At 37.5% G+C, this 17,974-nt stretch overlaps 1 protein-coding gene across 1 annotated transcript in view; it reads right to left on the minus strand.

The window, feature by feature from the left end:
- LOC114084379 (uncharacterized) overlaps positions 1-17,974 on the minus strand; it is a 60,523-nt gene that overhangs the window by 6,444 nt on the left and 36,105 nt on the right. The window contains 3 exon segments of the mRNA XM_071611407.1: positions 511-588; positions 5,194-5,315; positions 10,129-10,166. Coding sequence (XP_071467508.1) covers positions 511-588; positions 5,194-5,315; positions 10,129-10,166 — 238 coding nt within the window.

Below are 17,974 nucleotides of genomic sequence, written 5' to 3' on the forward strand. Positions count from 1 at the left end.
ATGATAAAGCACGATGTATAAATACTGCAGTTTGGATCAGGCATGTCCCCCCAGTGCTCATGAGTTTAAGAACTGATCCCCAGTGCCAATGTTCAAGAGGTGGGGCTTTGGGGAAGTGACTGGCTCATGAGGACTCTGACCTCATTGGTGGATTGATCCAGGGATAACTGAATGCGAGGTTGTGGACGCTAGGCAGGTAGGCCTGTGTGGAGGAAGTAGGTTACTGGGGACTATATTTTTCCCTTGGGAACTATATTTTGTTCCTGGCCCCTCCTCTCTCTATCCCTTCCCTCCCCCACCCTCTCTCTCCATCTTGGCTACCATGAGGTGAAGCAGCTTTCCTCCGTATGATATTCTCACTCATCTCAGTTCCAAAGCAATGGAACCAGCCAACCATGGACTGGCACTTCTGAAACCACAAGCCAAAATAAATCTTTCTTCTATGTTGTTTTTCTCAGGTATTTGTCACAGCAATGAAAATCTGGCACACACAATAAATAAGTCACTTACCCTTTCTCGAACTCTTGAATCATACTGTACTGTCATATCTTTGCAAAACAGGTTATGCTTCAAAATCCCATGCATGGTCTGCAAAGCAAAACACAACTGTTTCTAATACAAATGTTAATCACTATGAAACGTCAACACAATACATGACACTTTCATTAATTAAAAAATATAATAAGACCAAAGAACAAGCAATACATTTCCCGTGTAAATGCTGCCTCTTGGGCTGGGGATGTCTCTAGTGGTATAGAACTTGCCTAGCATGCACAGGGTTCCTTCCCTAGCAACACAAAAACCAACCAACAATAACAAATGGTCCCCCTTCTGTTCTGCTCCTCCTTTTGTCTCTCCATGACTGACTCTGGTATTTTCTGCTAAACTATCTCTTAGTTCACATGTTAGCAAACTATAGCCCACAAGCCAAATCCAAACTGTCAGCTGCTTTGTAAATAAAGTTTTATTGGAACACAGACACAAGTTCCACATAAGTATTGTCTCTGGCTGCTTTCACACTCCAACAGTAGGGGGTGAACAGTTGTGACAGAGAGCTCAGAGCCCACAAGATCTAAAGTATGTATCACGTGGCTCCTTATAGAAAAGGTTGGCTAACCTGTTCCATTTCCTAAATCTCCACTCAAGTGTCTAAACAGCTATTTAACATCCATTAGTCTCAACTGCAGTGCTATTTTTGGTTCTAGAATTTGAACTTTTGTTTAAAATTTACTGTTTACAGTTCTCTGCTGAGATTCTGGGTCATCGCTCATCTGTGTGTAACATGGGTGTTACTCCTGTGGCTGTTTTGTCTTTTATTTTGCTCATTTGTGTCCATGTTTCCTTCTTTCAGTTTATCTGGCTACTTTTAGTGGATATAAAACACTGTATTTGCAAAACTACAGAAACTGTTTAAATCCACTTCTACCTTGCATTTTCACCCACTCCCCATAAGTTAGACATTATCATTACTGTCATATATGTGTTGTATTTCTTTGTGTTTATCTATGCTATGAACCTTTGCCAATTTCTTTGCTCACTGATCTTTTTCTGAAACTCGGACCTTCCTTCTAGAATTATTTTCAATATTTTTTTGAAAATGCCTTGAAGGTCTGTTTGTCTGAACGGTCTTCACCTGTTTTCTAGAAAAAGGTTTAAAACCCTAGGTTAATCCTTGCTCTCTCTCAGCATACTGAAGAGGACGTTACTGACATTGACAGACCTGTAGACAGCCTAACTGCTTGACTAGTGAATGATGTTTGTCTTCCTTATTCTTTGGAATCTTGGCTTGGCTACGATGAATACAGAGGTGGATTTCTTTTGTATTTACCAATTGGGACTGCTTACACTTTCTGGATCTGAGATCCACTGTCTTTTAATGATTCTGTAAGACCAGCTATGACCTCTTTGAATATTGCCTCATCCTCAACTCTCTGACGTCTCTTCTTGAAAGACATTACAACTTCCCATCATGTTCCTCACGTCTTAAATCAGTCATGTATGTCACCCTTAGGTTTACTGTCTTAACAATCATGTCAGCTGTGTGTAATCGGTAACTCAATATGTTCACTGAGGTTTTGGCTAACTTATTCCATGCATTAAATTGACTTTATTGATACATAATTTACAACAGTAAAATACACCTATTTTAAGTCTACAGTTCATTTGAGTTTTGACAAATGTATGCACCCACCTAAGTGCTAAAAATTAAAATACAGAAGAATTTTATCACCCCCAAATATATCTTCATACCCATGCCAGTAAATCCTTCTCACCCCTGGCCCAAGCAATCACTGAATTGCTTTATGTAACTCTACATCAGTCTTTTACCAGAGTTTCATATAAACAGAATCATGTATTATGTTCTCTTTAGTGCCTGGTTTCCTTTGTTTAGCATGTTTTTGAGAGACTCATCCATGTTGATGCCTATCTAGTGTTCCATCTTCAGTGCTGAGTTGTATTCCACTATATGAACACACCACAGTTCATTTGTTCATTTACCTCCTGATAAACACAGAGTCTATTATATGGCTGTTACAAACAAAAGTCCTACTGAACAATGGTGCACAAGTCTTTATGCAGACATACGTTCTTATTTCTCTTGGATAAGTCTCTGGGACTAAAACTGCTGGGTAACAATAAGCATATGTTAAACTATTTTCCAAAGTAGTTGGTTTCTTTTACATTCTCACCTGCAGTGTGTGACTTTTAGATACTCTACAATCTCTTCACATTTTAGTCATTCAAATGTTATGTACAGTGGTATCTCAACTGTGGTTGTAATTTGCATTTATGTGACAATCGAGGATGCCGAGCATCTTTTCATTTGTATCATTTTTATTGTCTTTGCATGTATCTTCTTTTATGAAGTTCCTGTTCTAATTAAAATCTTTTGCCCCTTTTAAAGTTTGTCTAATTATTGAGGAGAAAGAATTCATACGCACACAGTGTCTTATATATATGTACATATATACACACATATATGTACATATGATGTATACATTATTTACATATAATACACTTATTTATACTTTCCTTCCAATCTATGGTTTGCCTTTTCATTTTACAAATGGTACTTGCAAAGAACAGACAAATTTTACTCGAATAAAATCCAGTTTATATAATCAATTTCAAACTAGTTTTTGTGTGTGGTGCAAGGTAAGGGTTGACGTTCATTTTCGTTGTGTCAGCACCATTATTGAAAAGACTATCTTTATCTAATAAATTACTCTAGGACCTTTGTCAAAATCCTACTGACCACAAACACAAAACCAATAATTTACTATATAAGTGTGGCTCTGTTTTTGCCTCTCCAATTTTCCTTGGAAAAAAAAAAAAAAGTCTTCTTTTTAGTTTTCAAAGTATTTTCAATCTTTACACCTTCAGAATATATTTTGAAAAATTCCTGTAGAATTCCTACTCTTGCCTCCTCTTCCCCATTTTCCTCTCAGGACTCCCAACCAACATGTGTGTTGGATTGTCTGACACTGTTCCATACTTCGCTGAGACTGTTTATCTTCCTATTTTAGTCTTTCTTTCTTTCTGCTCCATAGTAAATTCAGAATGTTCTGTTGCTAAGTCTTCATGTTCAATGACCTCTTCTACAGTGCCTACCCTGTTAGTCCCATCTTGTGACATTTTTATTTCAGGACATCATATTTTTCATCTCTAGATCAATTTGGTTCTCTTTTTAAATTCTAATTTGCGATATACGACAGCAGAACGCGTTACAATTCATATTACACATATGGAGCTCAACCTGGTTCCTTTTTAAGATTTTTGGTTTTTAATCGTCTATTTCTCTCATTTTTCTTCCTTATTCACTGCTAGGAAGTGATCATTCTGGAATCACTACTGCGTGCCCTGTTTATTCCACAAAATCCCTGCACGCTGACTGGTGGGGACTCACGTGCTTCCCCACCCTCTGTGAGCTCTAGGAATAGCTCCACTTTTCCCTCCCCAGGAACCAGTCTCTCCTCTGCAGCTGTGTCTTGCTTGTTCTCATGTGGTGTCATTCCACCCATATGCAGATAACAGTCTCCCTAAGAGTTTCTTTTTGGTTGAATTTTTAAAAATTTGTTCATTTCAGTTATCCATGACAGAAGAACGTATTTTGACATATTTAAGCAGACTGCTATATATACTTCTAGAGTTCTTTCTCTGTCTAGCTCTTCTACTTCTCTGAACCTCAAATTTTAGTCACCTAATATCCCCAAATTCCACGCTTTCCCTCCTCAAATCACGGGGACCACCGAGCTCTATTTTGTGCCCCCTACCAGAGTCTGGAAATGGCTTTGGACAATCCTGGGGCTCAGCTTATTTGTTCCACCTCATCTAGGCATCACAGAGCCATGATGCCCGGAGTCCAAGGTCTCACTTACTGGATTTTATTCGAGTAAAAGTTGTCTGTTCTTTTCAAGTACCATTTGTAAAATGAAAAGGCAAACCACAGATTGGAAGAAAATTATAAATAAGTGTAATATATGTATACAATATATATAATAACATATACTTTTTTTAGTTGTAGATGGACACAATACCTCTATTTATTTATTTATATGCAGTACTGAGGATCAAACTCAGTGCCACACATGTGCTAGTCTTCCACTGAGCCACAACCCCAGCCCCACTGAGATTTTGCACTTATTGTTGAGTTTTCTAGTTATTTACACAGGGAGGTAAATTCCAATCCTATTATTCCCTCATGATTAGTCACAAAAGTCTCCTTCCATTGAGTTTTAACAAGTTGATTTGGTTCTTTTTAATAAAATCTGGGTGTAATTTTTATAGAGATCTGTTCTCTAAAGACATTTACATCATGTCACATATTTCTTTATGGAATCAGAATGTTTTTTTACTCTGTCTGGCTTTTCTATTATCTGATGTGACTGTGGGTTGATCTCCTGCCTGTCATTTCTCCTGGATTTTTCCTGATACCTTATTTTAATTTTTTTGTTAAGCATTTTTTTTCCAAAGCTACTCTAACTTAAAAATAAAACAAAAACAAAAAACCCAAAAAACAAACAAAAAAAACCTAAATTCAACGAGAAGAAAAGAGTTCACATGGAGATGAGAGAGTAGGGAGAAGGTGCTGTCTATGTGATTTAATTCCCTGCGGGCTCTGGTAGCAGATCTTTCAAGCTTATACTCTTGAGACTTGAGACCTCTTAGCCTAAACCTTCACCCTACACTCACCTGCTTTGCCCGTGTGCAATCACTGGAGAAAGCATGAGTAAACCTCACTTTACTCATAAATCTACCAGCAATAGCCGCTTATTTAAATCCAGTCTCTGAAAGAGGTTCATCTATTCCTTGTCCTGTGGTGAAACAAAGCATTCAAAAACTAACTGAGGGGTACAGATAAAGCCACATATAAGAGAACAGAAACTGTATCTCTATTTTAATGAAAAGTTTCCTCGAGCACTTTTCTACACGACTTTTCAGAGAGCCAAGGAGCCGCCAGTACCTACTGTGAAGTTAAGCTGATTCTATCAAGGCTCAGATTCAAATGTTTTCCAAAAGAGGTTTTGCCTGCTGGGAATAAGGTGATGCTAACAACATCTCGGTTTTAGCTCTTCCCTCTTGTGTTTGCCCATGTCCTCATTGGTTGCATTTTATAAATGGTGACTCTGACCCTACATGTGCTGCTATCATTACCATAAGAGTTTTGCCTTCTATATCTCCATTGTCCAAATGTTCAATATTATAATGATGGTACTTCTTTCTTCCCTGCCCCCTTCCCTTTCTTCTTCGTTTAAAACAAAACAAAACAAAAAAAAACACTATGAAACCTACACTTCCTTCCAGGAGAAAAAGCAGATTGGACACTGAGAAGGGACTTATTATTACAGAATAAGTGATGTATGCTTGGTGTGAGTGGGCTCATAGAATGCAAGCAAATCCCCAAGGGACGAAGCCAAGCCATCAAAGACCCCTGGGCTGAAATGTAAAAAGTGATATGGAAATTTGGAGTTGCTGCAACATCAGCTCAGGTTGGAAGGGTTTCTGGAGGAGGCCTGCTCATGAAACAGCAAGGTGGGAGGACCAAACTGCACTGAAGCAAGGGGTCCTAGAAGGAGGCTACTGTCATCTCAGGCCAGTGGCCTAATGCAAATCCTGCTCAGAACAAACCACTCACAACAGAGGATAACAAGCTCTCCACTAATTTTAGAGCAAATAATAGGTCAGCCAAAGATTCAACACATACGCAAGAAAATAATCCATAATGAATGAATGAGAGTCATAATAATGAATGAGAGTCAGCAGAAAAAAAAGAACAGATTTAGAATCATTAAGAATTCACACACTGAAATCAGCAAAGAAAAGCTATTAAATTAATTATGAATAAGACATAAATGTTATAGGCAGAATATTCCTGATCACACCAGAAAGATTTCAGATGTGTTGCTCAGAGTAACAGGCATGAATTTATTAGAAGGGATAGGAAAAGGGGAGAGCAGGTCCTCTCAGGAGAAGGATGGCATGCCTCTCCTACCCTCTGATTATATTGGGGGTCCCAGAGAAGTTTCCAGAAAGACCCACCCAGGTCCACCTCTTGACTTTTGACTGACAGGCAGCAGGATGACAGCAGACTTTCAAGTTTTCTCTGCACATGGGAACTCTAGGTTGGTTTGTCCTGTGCTGAGTGGTTCTAACTGGAACTTGTTCTTAGAGATGTTATGGTTAGGGGAATTATCCTTACCTTTCAGAGTTCTGGGATCAGTCTGTGGAAGGGTCACAAAATTCCCCCCTTATAGGGTAACTAATGTTTTTATTGGCATTTTAGGCCTGCATTTCTCCTGCAGATAACAGGTTGTTATGCCAGGCAGGGCTGCAGGTAAATTGCTTTTTTAAAAAAGAAACCACATGAGAGTCAGCACAGGAGACTCATTTTATAGAATTATTCCCTTAACCTCATGTTTCCACTGCTCACATCTGTCTGTTCCCTACCATAAAGACAGATTCAGAAAGATAAGCAATTAACAGAAAGCATTAAAAACAACCAGATGGCTTTCTAAAAGATAAAATAAATCTTTAATAAGGAAAAACAGAATGCTAAGAAAAAAAAAATCCCTCAGTGGTTTGAGTGATGTGGTTGAGGGGAGATGTAGTGAACTCCAAGACAAAGTTGCACATACTACCCAGAATGCAGCACAGATACAAGGAGAAGGAATGTGGATATACTGGTGATGAATGGGAAAGAATGAGAATTCCCCACATGCATTGTTTAGTTCAGGCTACTGTAACAAAATACCATAGATTAGATGGCTTATAAACAACAAACATTCATGTCTCACAGTGCTGGAGGCTGGAAGTTCACGATCAGGGTGTCAGCATGGCTGGGTTCTGGTGAAGGCTTCTTCCAGGGTACAGAGTGCTGACTTCTCCCCTTATGTGCTCAAATGGCAAAAGAAGGTATAAGAGCTCTTCAGGGCCCCTTTTAATAATCCTGCCCACAAGGGCTGCAACCTCATGACCTAATCACCTCCCAAAGATTCCATCTTTCAGAGATGAAATCTTTGGAGGTAGAAAATGGAGAAAACAAACATGTAAAATGGAAAACAGAGAAAATAAACATAAAGAGATAATGGCTGGGGCTGGGGATGTGGTAGCGGTAGCACGCTCGCCTGGCATGCGTGCGGCCCGGGGTTCGATCCTCAGCACCACATACAAACAAAGATGTTGTGTCTGCCGAAAACTAAAAAAATAAATATTAAAAATTCTCTCTCTCTCAAAAAAAAAAGAGATAATGGCTGAGTTTTCCAAAAATGAGAGAAGACACCCATGTACAGATAAAGGAAACACAATGCATATCAAATAGAATAATTAAAAAAAAAACCCTCCTAGATAAACCAAATCGAAGATTTTCAGAACAGTTATAGAGAAAGATGTACATGTAGAATGCCACCTGACGGGCCAGACTTCCTCACAGGAACAATGAAAGCCCAAATAAGAATAGATTAACATCTTCCAAGTGTTGAAGAACCGTCCAACCAAAACTGTATGCACTAAGATCACCTTTACCATCAGTCTAGCCACACACACCGGGGAACCTTTCAGAAAACATAATTCTGGAAAGAAGGTCTGAGATGCAAAAGAAGCGATGAACAGCAAAGCTAGCAAACACTGCCTGAATGACAAGTGGAGGCAATAATGTCCACATCAAGTGGTTTAAAAAAAAAAAAAAGACTAAGATGACAGACAATGATAACATAAGTTCCTGTATTTTTCGAGAGGGGACATTAATGATGTTATTCTTCATTAGGTGTTGTTAGGGTGAATATCCATGTCTCCCTAAAATTGGTATTTTGGGGAGTTGGGCCTGTGGGAGATGATTAGATTTTAGGGTCAATCCCTCATGAATGTGATGAATGACCCATGAGAAGGGACAGCTCTTAGCTGGGCCTGGTGGCATACACCTGTAATCTAGTGATTCAGGAGGCTGAGGCAGGAGGATCACAAGGTGGATACCTGCCTCAGCAACATTGCAAGATGCTGTCTCAAAATAAAAAAGGGCTGGGAATGAACTCAGTGGTAGAATGCCCTAGTACAGAGGAAAAAAAGAGAACAAAAGCATGCTCGGGCACAAGAGCTCTTACTGTCTGTTCTAAGTCGTGGGAGGATGCCATCAAAAGACAGCAGTCTGCAAACCAGGAAGGAGACTGGGAAGACCTTGATCTTGGACTTGGCCTCCACAGCTGTGAGGAAATAAACGTGTGGTTTCACCTGCCCAGTCCATTGTCATAAACTGACTAAAACGAGTATGAATGGGAACCATTAAAAGACAAGAAATGGTGGAACCACTAGGGAAGGTAAGACAAGCCTGAGAAATAAGGACTTAAGATATAAAAGCCAGTAAGAATAAAGAGAAAGACTACAAAAAGAAGGAGGAAAAGAACAACAAAGGAAAGAAGTTCAAACAAATCAGTAACCAGAATAAAGGCAAATAGACTATTACCAGCTAAAAAGATTATGTATATTTTTTAAAGAACTAAGCATCCAACTAAGATGGGAGAAGAATTTAAAAAAAAAAAAAAGAATAAACTAAAAAATGAATGTGAACACAAAAGACTTTATTCACATTCCACGGTCAGCTTCTAATGAAGTAAGACAAAGGAGTAGTACTAAAGGACAAGGTGGTGGCAACCGATCAAAGCCAGAGAATAACTTGGGTCGAGTACAAGTCATTCAAAAGCAGGTTCATTTAAGTGTCAGACTAGTTAGTCTCCAGAAAAGGGAGTTAAGCACCCTGGGAATGAAAACCAGTTTATATTATCCCCAGGTCACTACCCCTCAAACAAAACTAAATGCTTTTATGATCACAGCACAGAAAATAGCAGTTCTACCTGAAAGTTCACTCAGGATATTCTTTAAAAAGCTGAGCTAGATCACAGGACAACTAAAAACTTGGGGTCCATACTAACAGAACTCAAGAGGAAGAATCAGTTCAGAATAAAATAATGAGCACACATGAGAATTAAAGCTCTTGGTTACTACTAAAACTAAAATATCTGAGCTGGAAAATACCATTAACACCAGCCAGAAAACGTCACATTTCCAAATAGGAACCATTTTAAATCTAGACAGTTATATTTTAAGGCATCTAGAACCAATATAACTTTCTAATCAGCTGACTAGGCCTCTTAGAAGCTGAATGTAAAGAGCAATTTGGAGAAGTGGTTTCTGGGTTTTTTTTGTTGTTCTTGGTGGTGATGCTAAGGTTTGAACTCAGGGGTACTTTACCACTGAGCTGTCCCCAGCCCTTTTTATTTTTTGAGACAGGGTCTCACTAAGTTGCTCAGGGCCTCACTAAATTGCTGAGGGTACCCTTGAACTTAAGATCCTCCTGCCTCAGCCTCCCAAATCACTGGGATTACAGGCCTGCATCACTACGCCCAGCTGAAGAGCTGTTGTGTCTATTTAGTTCAGTCAAGAGATTTATTCCTCTTGGTTACCAGTTGCTCTGATCATATTCTGTGGCTGTTATATACTTTATTTCTGAAATCTCAATCTAAGTCAATCCCAGTACAGTGCTGCCCCCAGGCTACCCTACCCACTGAATCTGATTAATTTGCATATCACTTTAACAACTAAAGCAGAGATTTAGAATAACAACCAGATTATACCAACCTTGAAGTACTTTCTCTTTGTTCAATCTTGTTTCCCCACTAAAATAGAAAGAGGGAGGAAAAAACTTTAATATCAAGTTATGTCATTTTTGAAAAGAAGAAAACTAGCTATGAAGGGTAATGATATTCATAAAGATCATCTGAATCATAACACACTTCATAATTGAACCTATAAAAATGCAATTCATTCTAGAGCTCTACTGATGAGCTCAAAATTTCAAACTACTCCAAATTAAAATGTATAGATTAGGAATCAATCTTAAATAAACTGCAAGAGTATAATGCTATTTTTAAAATATTTATATATGTGCATACATTATTTTTGTTAAATAATCTTGTCAAAATAAATATATTACTCAAAATTACTTTCAAAGGCAGAACCAAAACATGAAGATCAGTCCTTATATTGCTGAACTTGAACTGAGCAAGGGAAAGGGCATTGGAATGGAATGGGAAAGAAGGAACATTTTGTAGTACTGAACACTATCCTGCAAACCACAGCACACTGAACTGAGGCTTGGACACTACAATTTTAGGAGTTAAAAAACAAAACAAATTCAAACAGCCTTGAAACAATGAGAAGGGTGAGAGGACTAGAAAAACTGGTTACCAGGTAACTGGGGAAATGGAGGTTGGAAAGGAAAGAGGAGAGGGGAGTACATGGGCAAGACCAGATGACACGGTAGACCAATAAAAGCAATCCTCAAGTAAGTAAAAAGTAGAATCAAGGAGAATTCAGTTAAAACTCTTGTGCTTTAATCAAATGTTTCTTGAGCCATGACTAGGCTGTGTAGGCTCCTGACCATTGTGATCAATGGCTGCCTGGAGCAATGGATCTCAAACTTGAGCCTCATCAGAATTAACTGGTGGGCTTATTAAACCACAGCCCTGATGCTAGGAATACCTGCATTCACTCATATTAAAATTATTTCTAATAGAAAAGATTGTAAATATTCCAAATGTACATTGACAGGAAGTTGGTTTCCCTAACTGTAGCTCAAATAACCATTTATTAATGGTTTCATTAACAAATAAAGAGTGATATATCTACCTAATGAAATAATGTGTAGCAAGCAGTGTCTTTAAGAGAGAGACTTACGTAAAGATACTAATTAAATAGAAAAATCATGGTATAGAATAAAATAAAAAGAACATCACCTTTTTAGGAAGGAGGAAAATAATATTTGGATCTGCACAAGAAACACTGGAAGGATACACAATGAAACTAAGAAACAGTCATCTATGGGTGGGGAAAGAACAATAGGGAGAATTGTTTTGATTTCTAAAAATGTTTATTTATTAGCTTACAAATAAAAGTATGATAAATGAAATTACTATACATAGAAGTATTTACGCCTTGGCAAAACAAATAGTACTAATTCATCATTATTATCCAGAATTCATTTGGAATCCTAATGGACACAAAAATGAAAATTAACCTCTACCCTGCAGATGGATCAGAAGCATCCAGGGCAAGTTTGAGGAACTCTGTCATCTCTCACCTAGAAAATGGTGTTACGCGTTAGATTCAATTTGTATCTCAACCTCATAATCTTGCTGAGATGAAGAATAAAAGAACTGCTGCTAAAGTTACCAAAAATGAAACAACAGTAATTTGATAGTTTTGTAAAGGCACTTCCCACCATCTAATGATTTTGGCAAAAGGAGAAAAATAGCTGTGATGTAATGCGGGACTTCTTTTAGCTATTTGTCAATAAAGACTGCTACAGAACTAACTGTATTATTATAATCACTGGCTTTTGCTTTTAACTTGTGTTGGGTATTTGCCTTCAAACCACTTTATAAATATTACACAGTAGGAATCCAAAAGTTGCATTTTCCCTAAAACTTTTATTAAAATTTTAGAGCTTTTATTAGCTTTACCAAGATTACATAAATCCTTGAAGCAAGTGTTTAAAATTAGTTTGGGGAGTGGAAACTAGATGGATAAAATAGTTTTAACTATTAATCCATTTTCCTTAACCAAAGCTTGGCTTATGACAGAGGCAGAGAAGAGGCGGCAGCTGAAAGGTCAGAGGGATATATTCTGAAGGAGTCAAGAATAACACCACTCATTTTCAAAACTGCAGTGTGATCCACTTCCAAAATACAACACCCAACTCTGCAGGAATCTAAAGACTTATGCCAAGAAGTGAAGTCTTATGACGAGCCATTTATAGGCCCACAAATATGCATCATTCATTTTGTAGTTTATCATACTGTTTTTCACTTAAAAGTTTTTTTTTTTTTTAGTCCAGATTTATATTCTGTGGAATTTCTTTAGAAATCATATAAAGCTTAATTTCCCCATTATGTCCTCTTGAGGGATTCAAATTCAACAGACAATACTCAGTTTGCCATACCAGAGAGACAAATCAAGGGAAATAAGTATTTACTCATTAGTATACATTTTCAGAATAAATATGCTTTACTGTACGTGGAAATATAAAACTTTCTGATATTTACTCATGAATACAGCTTAATTCTAATTCCTTTACAATTAATTCATTTGCAAACAGAAGATTTCAAAGGTTAGTAATATAGGGACTTTCACTAGACAGTTTGAGTGGAAAAACACTCATAAGGCAAGGCACAGGGTGCATGCCTTTAAAATTAGCAACTTGGACAGTTGAGGCAGGGTGATCATTAGTTCAAAGCCAGTATCAGCAACTTAGCAAGACCCTAAGCAACTTAGCGAGGCCCTTAGCAACTTAGCAAGATCCTGTCTCAAAATAAAATATAAAAAGGGCTGGGGATGTGGCTCAAAGGTTAAGCACCCCTGGGTTCAATTTCCGATACAAAATAAAACAAAAACAAAAATACTTGTAAAATAGCCAACTCGTGATACATTTTTTGTTTATATATAGAGCATCCTGGTTGTAAAGGCTCCCCTCAGTTGACCACCCCAATACCTAGGAACCAATATCACAGTAATATAGCAATTACATATATCTTTATAAAAATATTAAATTGCAGATAATTTAATACTGCTTTGCTTTTTTAATGTCTAAATCAATGACTAACATTTAACAAAAAGTAATTGCTAACAGAGGTAGAATAAGAAAGGGCAGTTTGGCTATGCACAGCTTTACTAACTGATCATCTTTGTCATCAAATATAAATTAAATATACTTTATAAAAAAAAAGTTTTATAAGTCAGTTGGAAGTAAAATGATGGCTTGCAAGTGACTGACTGCAAACAGTAACAAAAAACAGTTCAAGGAACCAGGGCCTTCAACAGCCTTGTGTCGGGTGTTCCAGAGCATGGGCCAACTGCAGGGATGAGGCAGCCACAGCCTTCTTCTCTCACTGGTCTTCTGAGTGGGAACCTGATCATTCTCCTGCTCCAATGCATTTGTATTGCCAAGAACCCATTCCCCTTGTGATTTCAGCCATCTCATCTCCAGCATGCCATCTGGGACCACTTTTCATTGCCTGTAAGCTCCTAAACCACATCCTGCCCTTTGGTATGGGGACAGGAGAAAAGCAAAATATGAGATTTAGGGTATGGGAAGTACCTTCAAGATCTGTGACACCTCATTAGACACAATGAGATAAAGAGATTAGACTTGGGGACTTACCAAAGAACTTCTGTCTCCTGGAGGCCGTCTGAATGAAGTGGGCTGGCGGGAGACCCAGCACCTTCAACAAGCACAGTGTAGTTGGTTCACTCTTGGTGAAGTCACAGATTCAAAGACTGTTAAGAGCTAGGTGGGACTTTGGCCACATTTTGCCTTTTACAGATAAGAACTTGAGGATATTAAGTGATGACATCAAGTCAGTAGCATGGCGGACCCAGAGCTCATGTCTCCAGGGCTGTCTCAGTATCTTAAGATTCACATGCTATTCTAAACATACATCAGCACCAACAAAGGCAAGCCACCTTGATAGCAGCCAGATCTCAATGTCGGTACATGCTGATCACATTGAATTAGGAATGACACACCCCAGCATGGAACACCGGGAAGAGAAGGGAGGGAAAGGAGATACAAATCACCAGAGAAGTCATTTCTTGTAAGATAAATTCCTTCTTGGAAAGAAAAGTGTAGGCCTACTTATTCACTTTTCTCTACTGAACCTTATAGGAGTGTACAGATAAAGAAATTTATGGGTTGCTCTCAGCCCTAGGTTTCTGGCCATAATCCATGCACAATCCTGCCTTCCTGCTCCTCAACCCTACAGATATCAAGGGGAAACTGAGTCAGTCCTGGGGCAGTGGGAAGCTCAAGCCAGATGCCCCATTCACCTTGGTATTAGAAGCAGGAATGGTTCAGGGATATTTCATAAAAATCATTACTAACCTTAGAAGTCGTCTGGTCTGACCCCTTCATTTTCCAGTCCAGAGTGGGAAATGACTTGCCAAAAAGTCAGAACAAGGGCTAGACCCCAAATTTACTAACTCCCAGGCCAGTGTTGATTCCACCATAGTTACCATTTCTAGATATTTTCATCTAAATTATTTTAATATTTTATTATTAGTTTCAAACAACAAATGAAATCATTTATATTTAATACTTCTCAAAGGCATGTGACACTGATTAACTTTGAGACAATCTAGAAAACAGAAATTTAGCTTTTGATTTAGAGAGATTCACGGTCAAACTTTTATCAGTTTACTAGGAAAATCCTAAAATTTGAATTTTTCAAATTGTTAGGTATTTTCTCTAGTTTAGCTCTACAAGAAAACTTCATTGAAAAAAAAAAAATGAGATGTGATTAATAATCCTGTGATGAGTCTTAGTAAAGCCTTTTTACTGGGAAATAGTCCTCCCAGGTTAAAAGAGCAAAAGTCATTACTGAACGCTACCTATTTTTTGTCAGATAATTTCCAATTATTTGTTTCAGCTGATAGGTTGATAAAAATAATTTCTGATGATAGATCATTATTCAACTGTTACACAGAATTCAAAAAAAGTCATAGAATGAGACAACATAACTAGAACAGCTTTCCTTCCTGGGTTCACATCTTTGGAATCAATGTATTGTAATGGCCTGGTCCTGAGCCTGTTCATTGTAGCAAGAAGTAATGTTGGGGCTGGGTTTGTGGCTCAGTGGTAGAGCACTTGCCTAGCATGTGTGAGGCACTGGGTTCAATTCTCAGCACCACATATAAATAAATAAAATATAGGTCTATCAACAACTAAAAAAATTTTTTTAAAAAGAAGTAGTGTTCACTTACAGGTATAAGAATTAATGGGAAAAAGAGAAAACTCAGCTCCATTTATTCTTCTAAGAGGTATATACAATGTGAAGTAAAATTTCACATTTTATGCCTACTAATTATCTTAATTTATGCACTAGTTCTATTTTAGTGATCTCTTGAGAAAAAAATTCTACACATGGAGCTTATGATAATAAAAATTTGAAGTTATAGTGATTGATATATTTAAAAATAAAGCTATATTAAATTAGAATAAAATTCTATATATGAGGTAGAATTTAAAAAGTTCATTCAAGGAGGAAAAAGAGTTAAAGAAAGGTACAACTGTTAAAGAACTTATTCATGTCCTTTTAAAGGTAGATTTTGGTGGGTATTAGGTCACTCTTTTTTTTTTTTTTTTTTTTTTTTTTAATTCTTTTGGCTATATTTGAAAGATTGCTTTAACAGTTTTATTTTTAAATGTCACAATTTACATTAAGGGGAAATGGCATCCTTTGAAACTATGTAAATTTATAATAAAAATGTTAGTTCTCAAAAATGTACAAGAAGTATGTAACTTCAAAAACACTTTTAGGGAAACTTTGACCAAAGGAAAAAAAAATAGTATGCAGGCCACTGCCCTTGATGAGTCTGATGTAGCCCCATGTCAGGACTGAAGCCATCCAAGGACATCAACCAAGCAGGCCTTCCTCCTCACCTCCATGATGCAGGCCAGCTGCTCCACCTCATTCTCCCCCGGGAACAGAGGGTAACCCGTGTACAGCTCTGCCAAGATGCAGCCCAGGCTCCACATATCAATGGCCATATTGTAGGGGTGACCCAGAATCACCTCAGGGGTTTGGTAGAACCGGCTCTGGATATAGGTGTATACTGTTAGGGCAAAAAGAGAAATCTGATGTGGGCAAGCTGGCTTTCTCTCCAGGGCCCCCTCTCCAGGATAGTTTGGCAATTAAAGATGGCAGATAATTTAGAATCCCCCTATCCCCACCTTCTTACCCTATTGAGCTCTGCAAGATGAAAGTAACATCAAAAACAAAACATCATCAAATCCTCACAACAACCTGATGATTGATAAGGAACTCCAAAGTAGGCATTGTTCTGAGCAAGTTAAAGCAGGGTACTTTAAAATACTTTATGTCAGACAAGTTTTTAAAGAAGCAAACCATAAAACTAATATAAACTAAGTTTTCAAACTGTCAGGTGAGCTTTGGAAAGATAATTTCTGACAGTATTGTGATTTGGCACTGGGGGAAGCATATCAGAATTGGAAGTGTACAAAATGCAAAATTTAAATTCAATGTCTATTCAATATATTTATATATATATATATATATATATATATATATATATATATATTTATTGTATAATGAAGTACTAAAAGAAAAGCTCAACAAAAATCTCAGCAAATAAAGATAGAAAGATTATATTGTAGGGGGCCTAAATTTTATAGATAAGGAATCTAAAACCAGGGAAATGGAACATTTTGATTTTTCCTATGTTGTGATTTCCTGGATTGAGAGGGGCTATAATCACTTCTTTAATGTTTAGATTGGTTATAAGAATGTAATAATTCTGTAACTTAAAATAAATGTTTGATTAAAAACAACTTTTATACCATGCCTTTTCCAAAATGAATTTGAGTACTATGCCAAGTTCATATATATAGGGTACTTTAAATCATAAATTTAATGGCACCTGTGTGGTGCTTAGCATGTGCCAGGCACTATCCCAAGTGCTTTATGTAGATGAATTCTTCCAATCCTTACAAAAGCCCTATGAAGCAGGTACAATTTTTGTCTCAATTTTAAAGATAAGAAAACTGAGGTTAAATGAATTGTCAAGGTCATTCAGCTTCCAGTGAACAGAGCTGGGAATTGAAACCAGGAAGTCCAATTCCAGTATCCATACTCCATAGTGCCTCATAGTCAAAGATAAAAGGAAAGTCAGGAGAAATATAAAGGAGGACGTTACAGTCAGAAAGCAAGTATACAGTAATTGCAAACTCAGTTCTGAGCATCCTGGCAGCCCAAGATAAATAGCAACTAATAGGTTAATACAGTCGCCAATATCTAAAAAGAGTAAACATACAAGTTCTTTATGGGGAGCATTGTTTTCTGGATGGAATTCTTATAGGATCCATATGGAAAAATATATTAAGGAGATAGGTCCTCCAAAGTGGTTCTGCAGACTATTTGGGAATACCTATCCGATAGTCCTTTCTGCAGCCTCAGAGGGCTCCCTCTGACACATTCTGACACCAGGAAGGCTGGTCCCACAGTCTTTTTGTGTGTGCGTGCCCTTAATAGAGCCTGTGTATCTTCCCAATCATTCTACCTATTTTATTTTACTTTTTTTTTAAATCTTTCTGTCTCTTACATTATACATAAGCAACCCAGGACAGGTAATATTTCATGTTTTGGTTTTGGTACCCAAACCAGCAAATGATGAATACCAGAAAATAGACATTTGTTGAATGGTACATGTTTTCTACATCAGTCTTGACAGAAGCCAAGTTAATTGATCTTAAATCAAATCCAATAAAGGTTGATGCAAATGTGCTCCAGGGCTACTTCCTGCATTCTAGTTTGGAAAAAAAGTACAAAGCCTAGAGAATCTAGGATAGTAAATCCCAAACATTAGAATGGCTGTTTTCTAAAGTGCAAACTCCTGTGCACTCTCCAGAAAT

Source organism: Marmota flaviventris, chromosome 4, assembly GCF_047511675.1.
Source record: "Marmota flaviventris isolate mMarFla1 chromosome 4, mMarFla1.hap1, whole genome shotgun sequence".
NCBI lineage: Eukaryota > Metazoa > Chordata > Mammalia > Rodentia > Sciuridae > Marmota > Marmota flaviventris.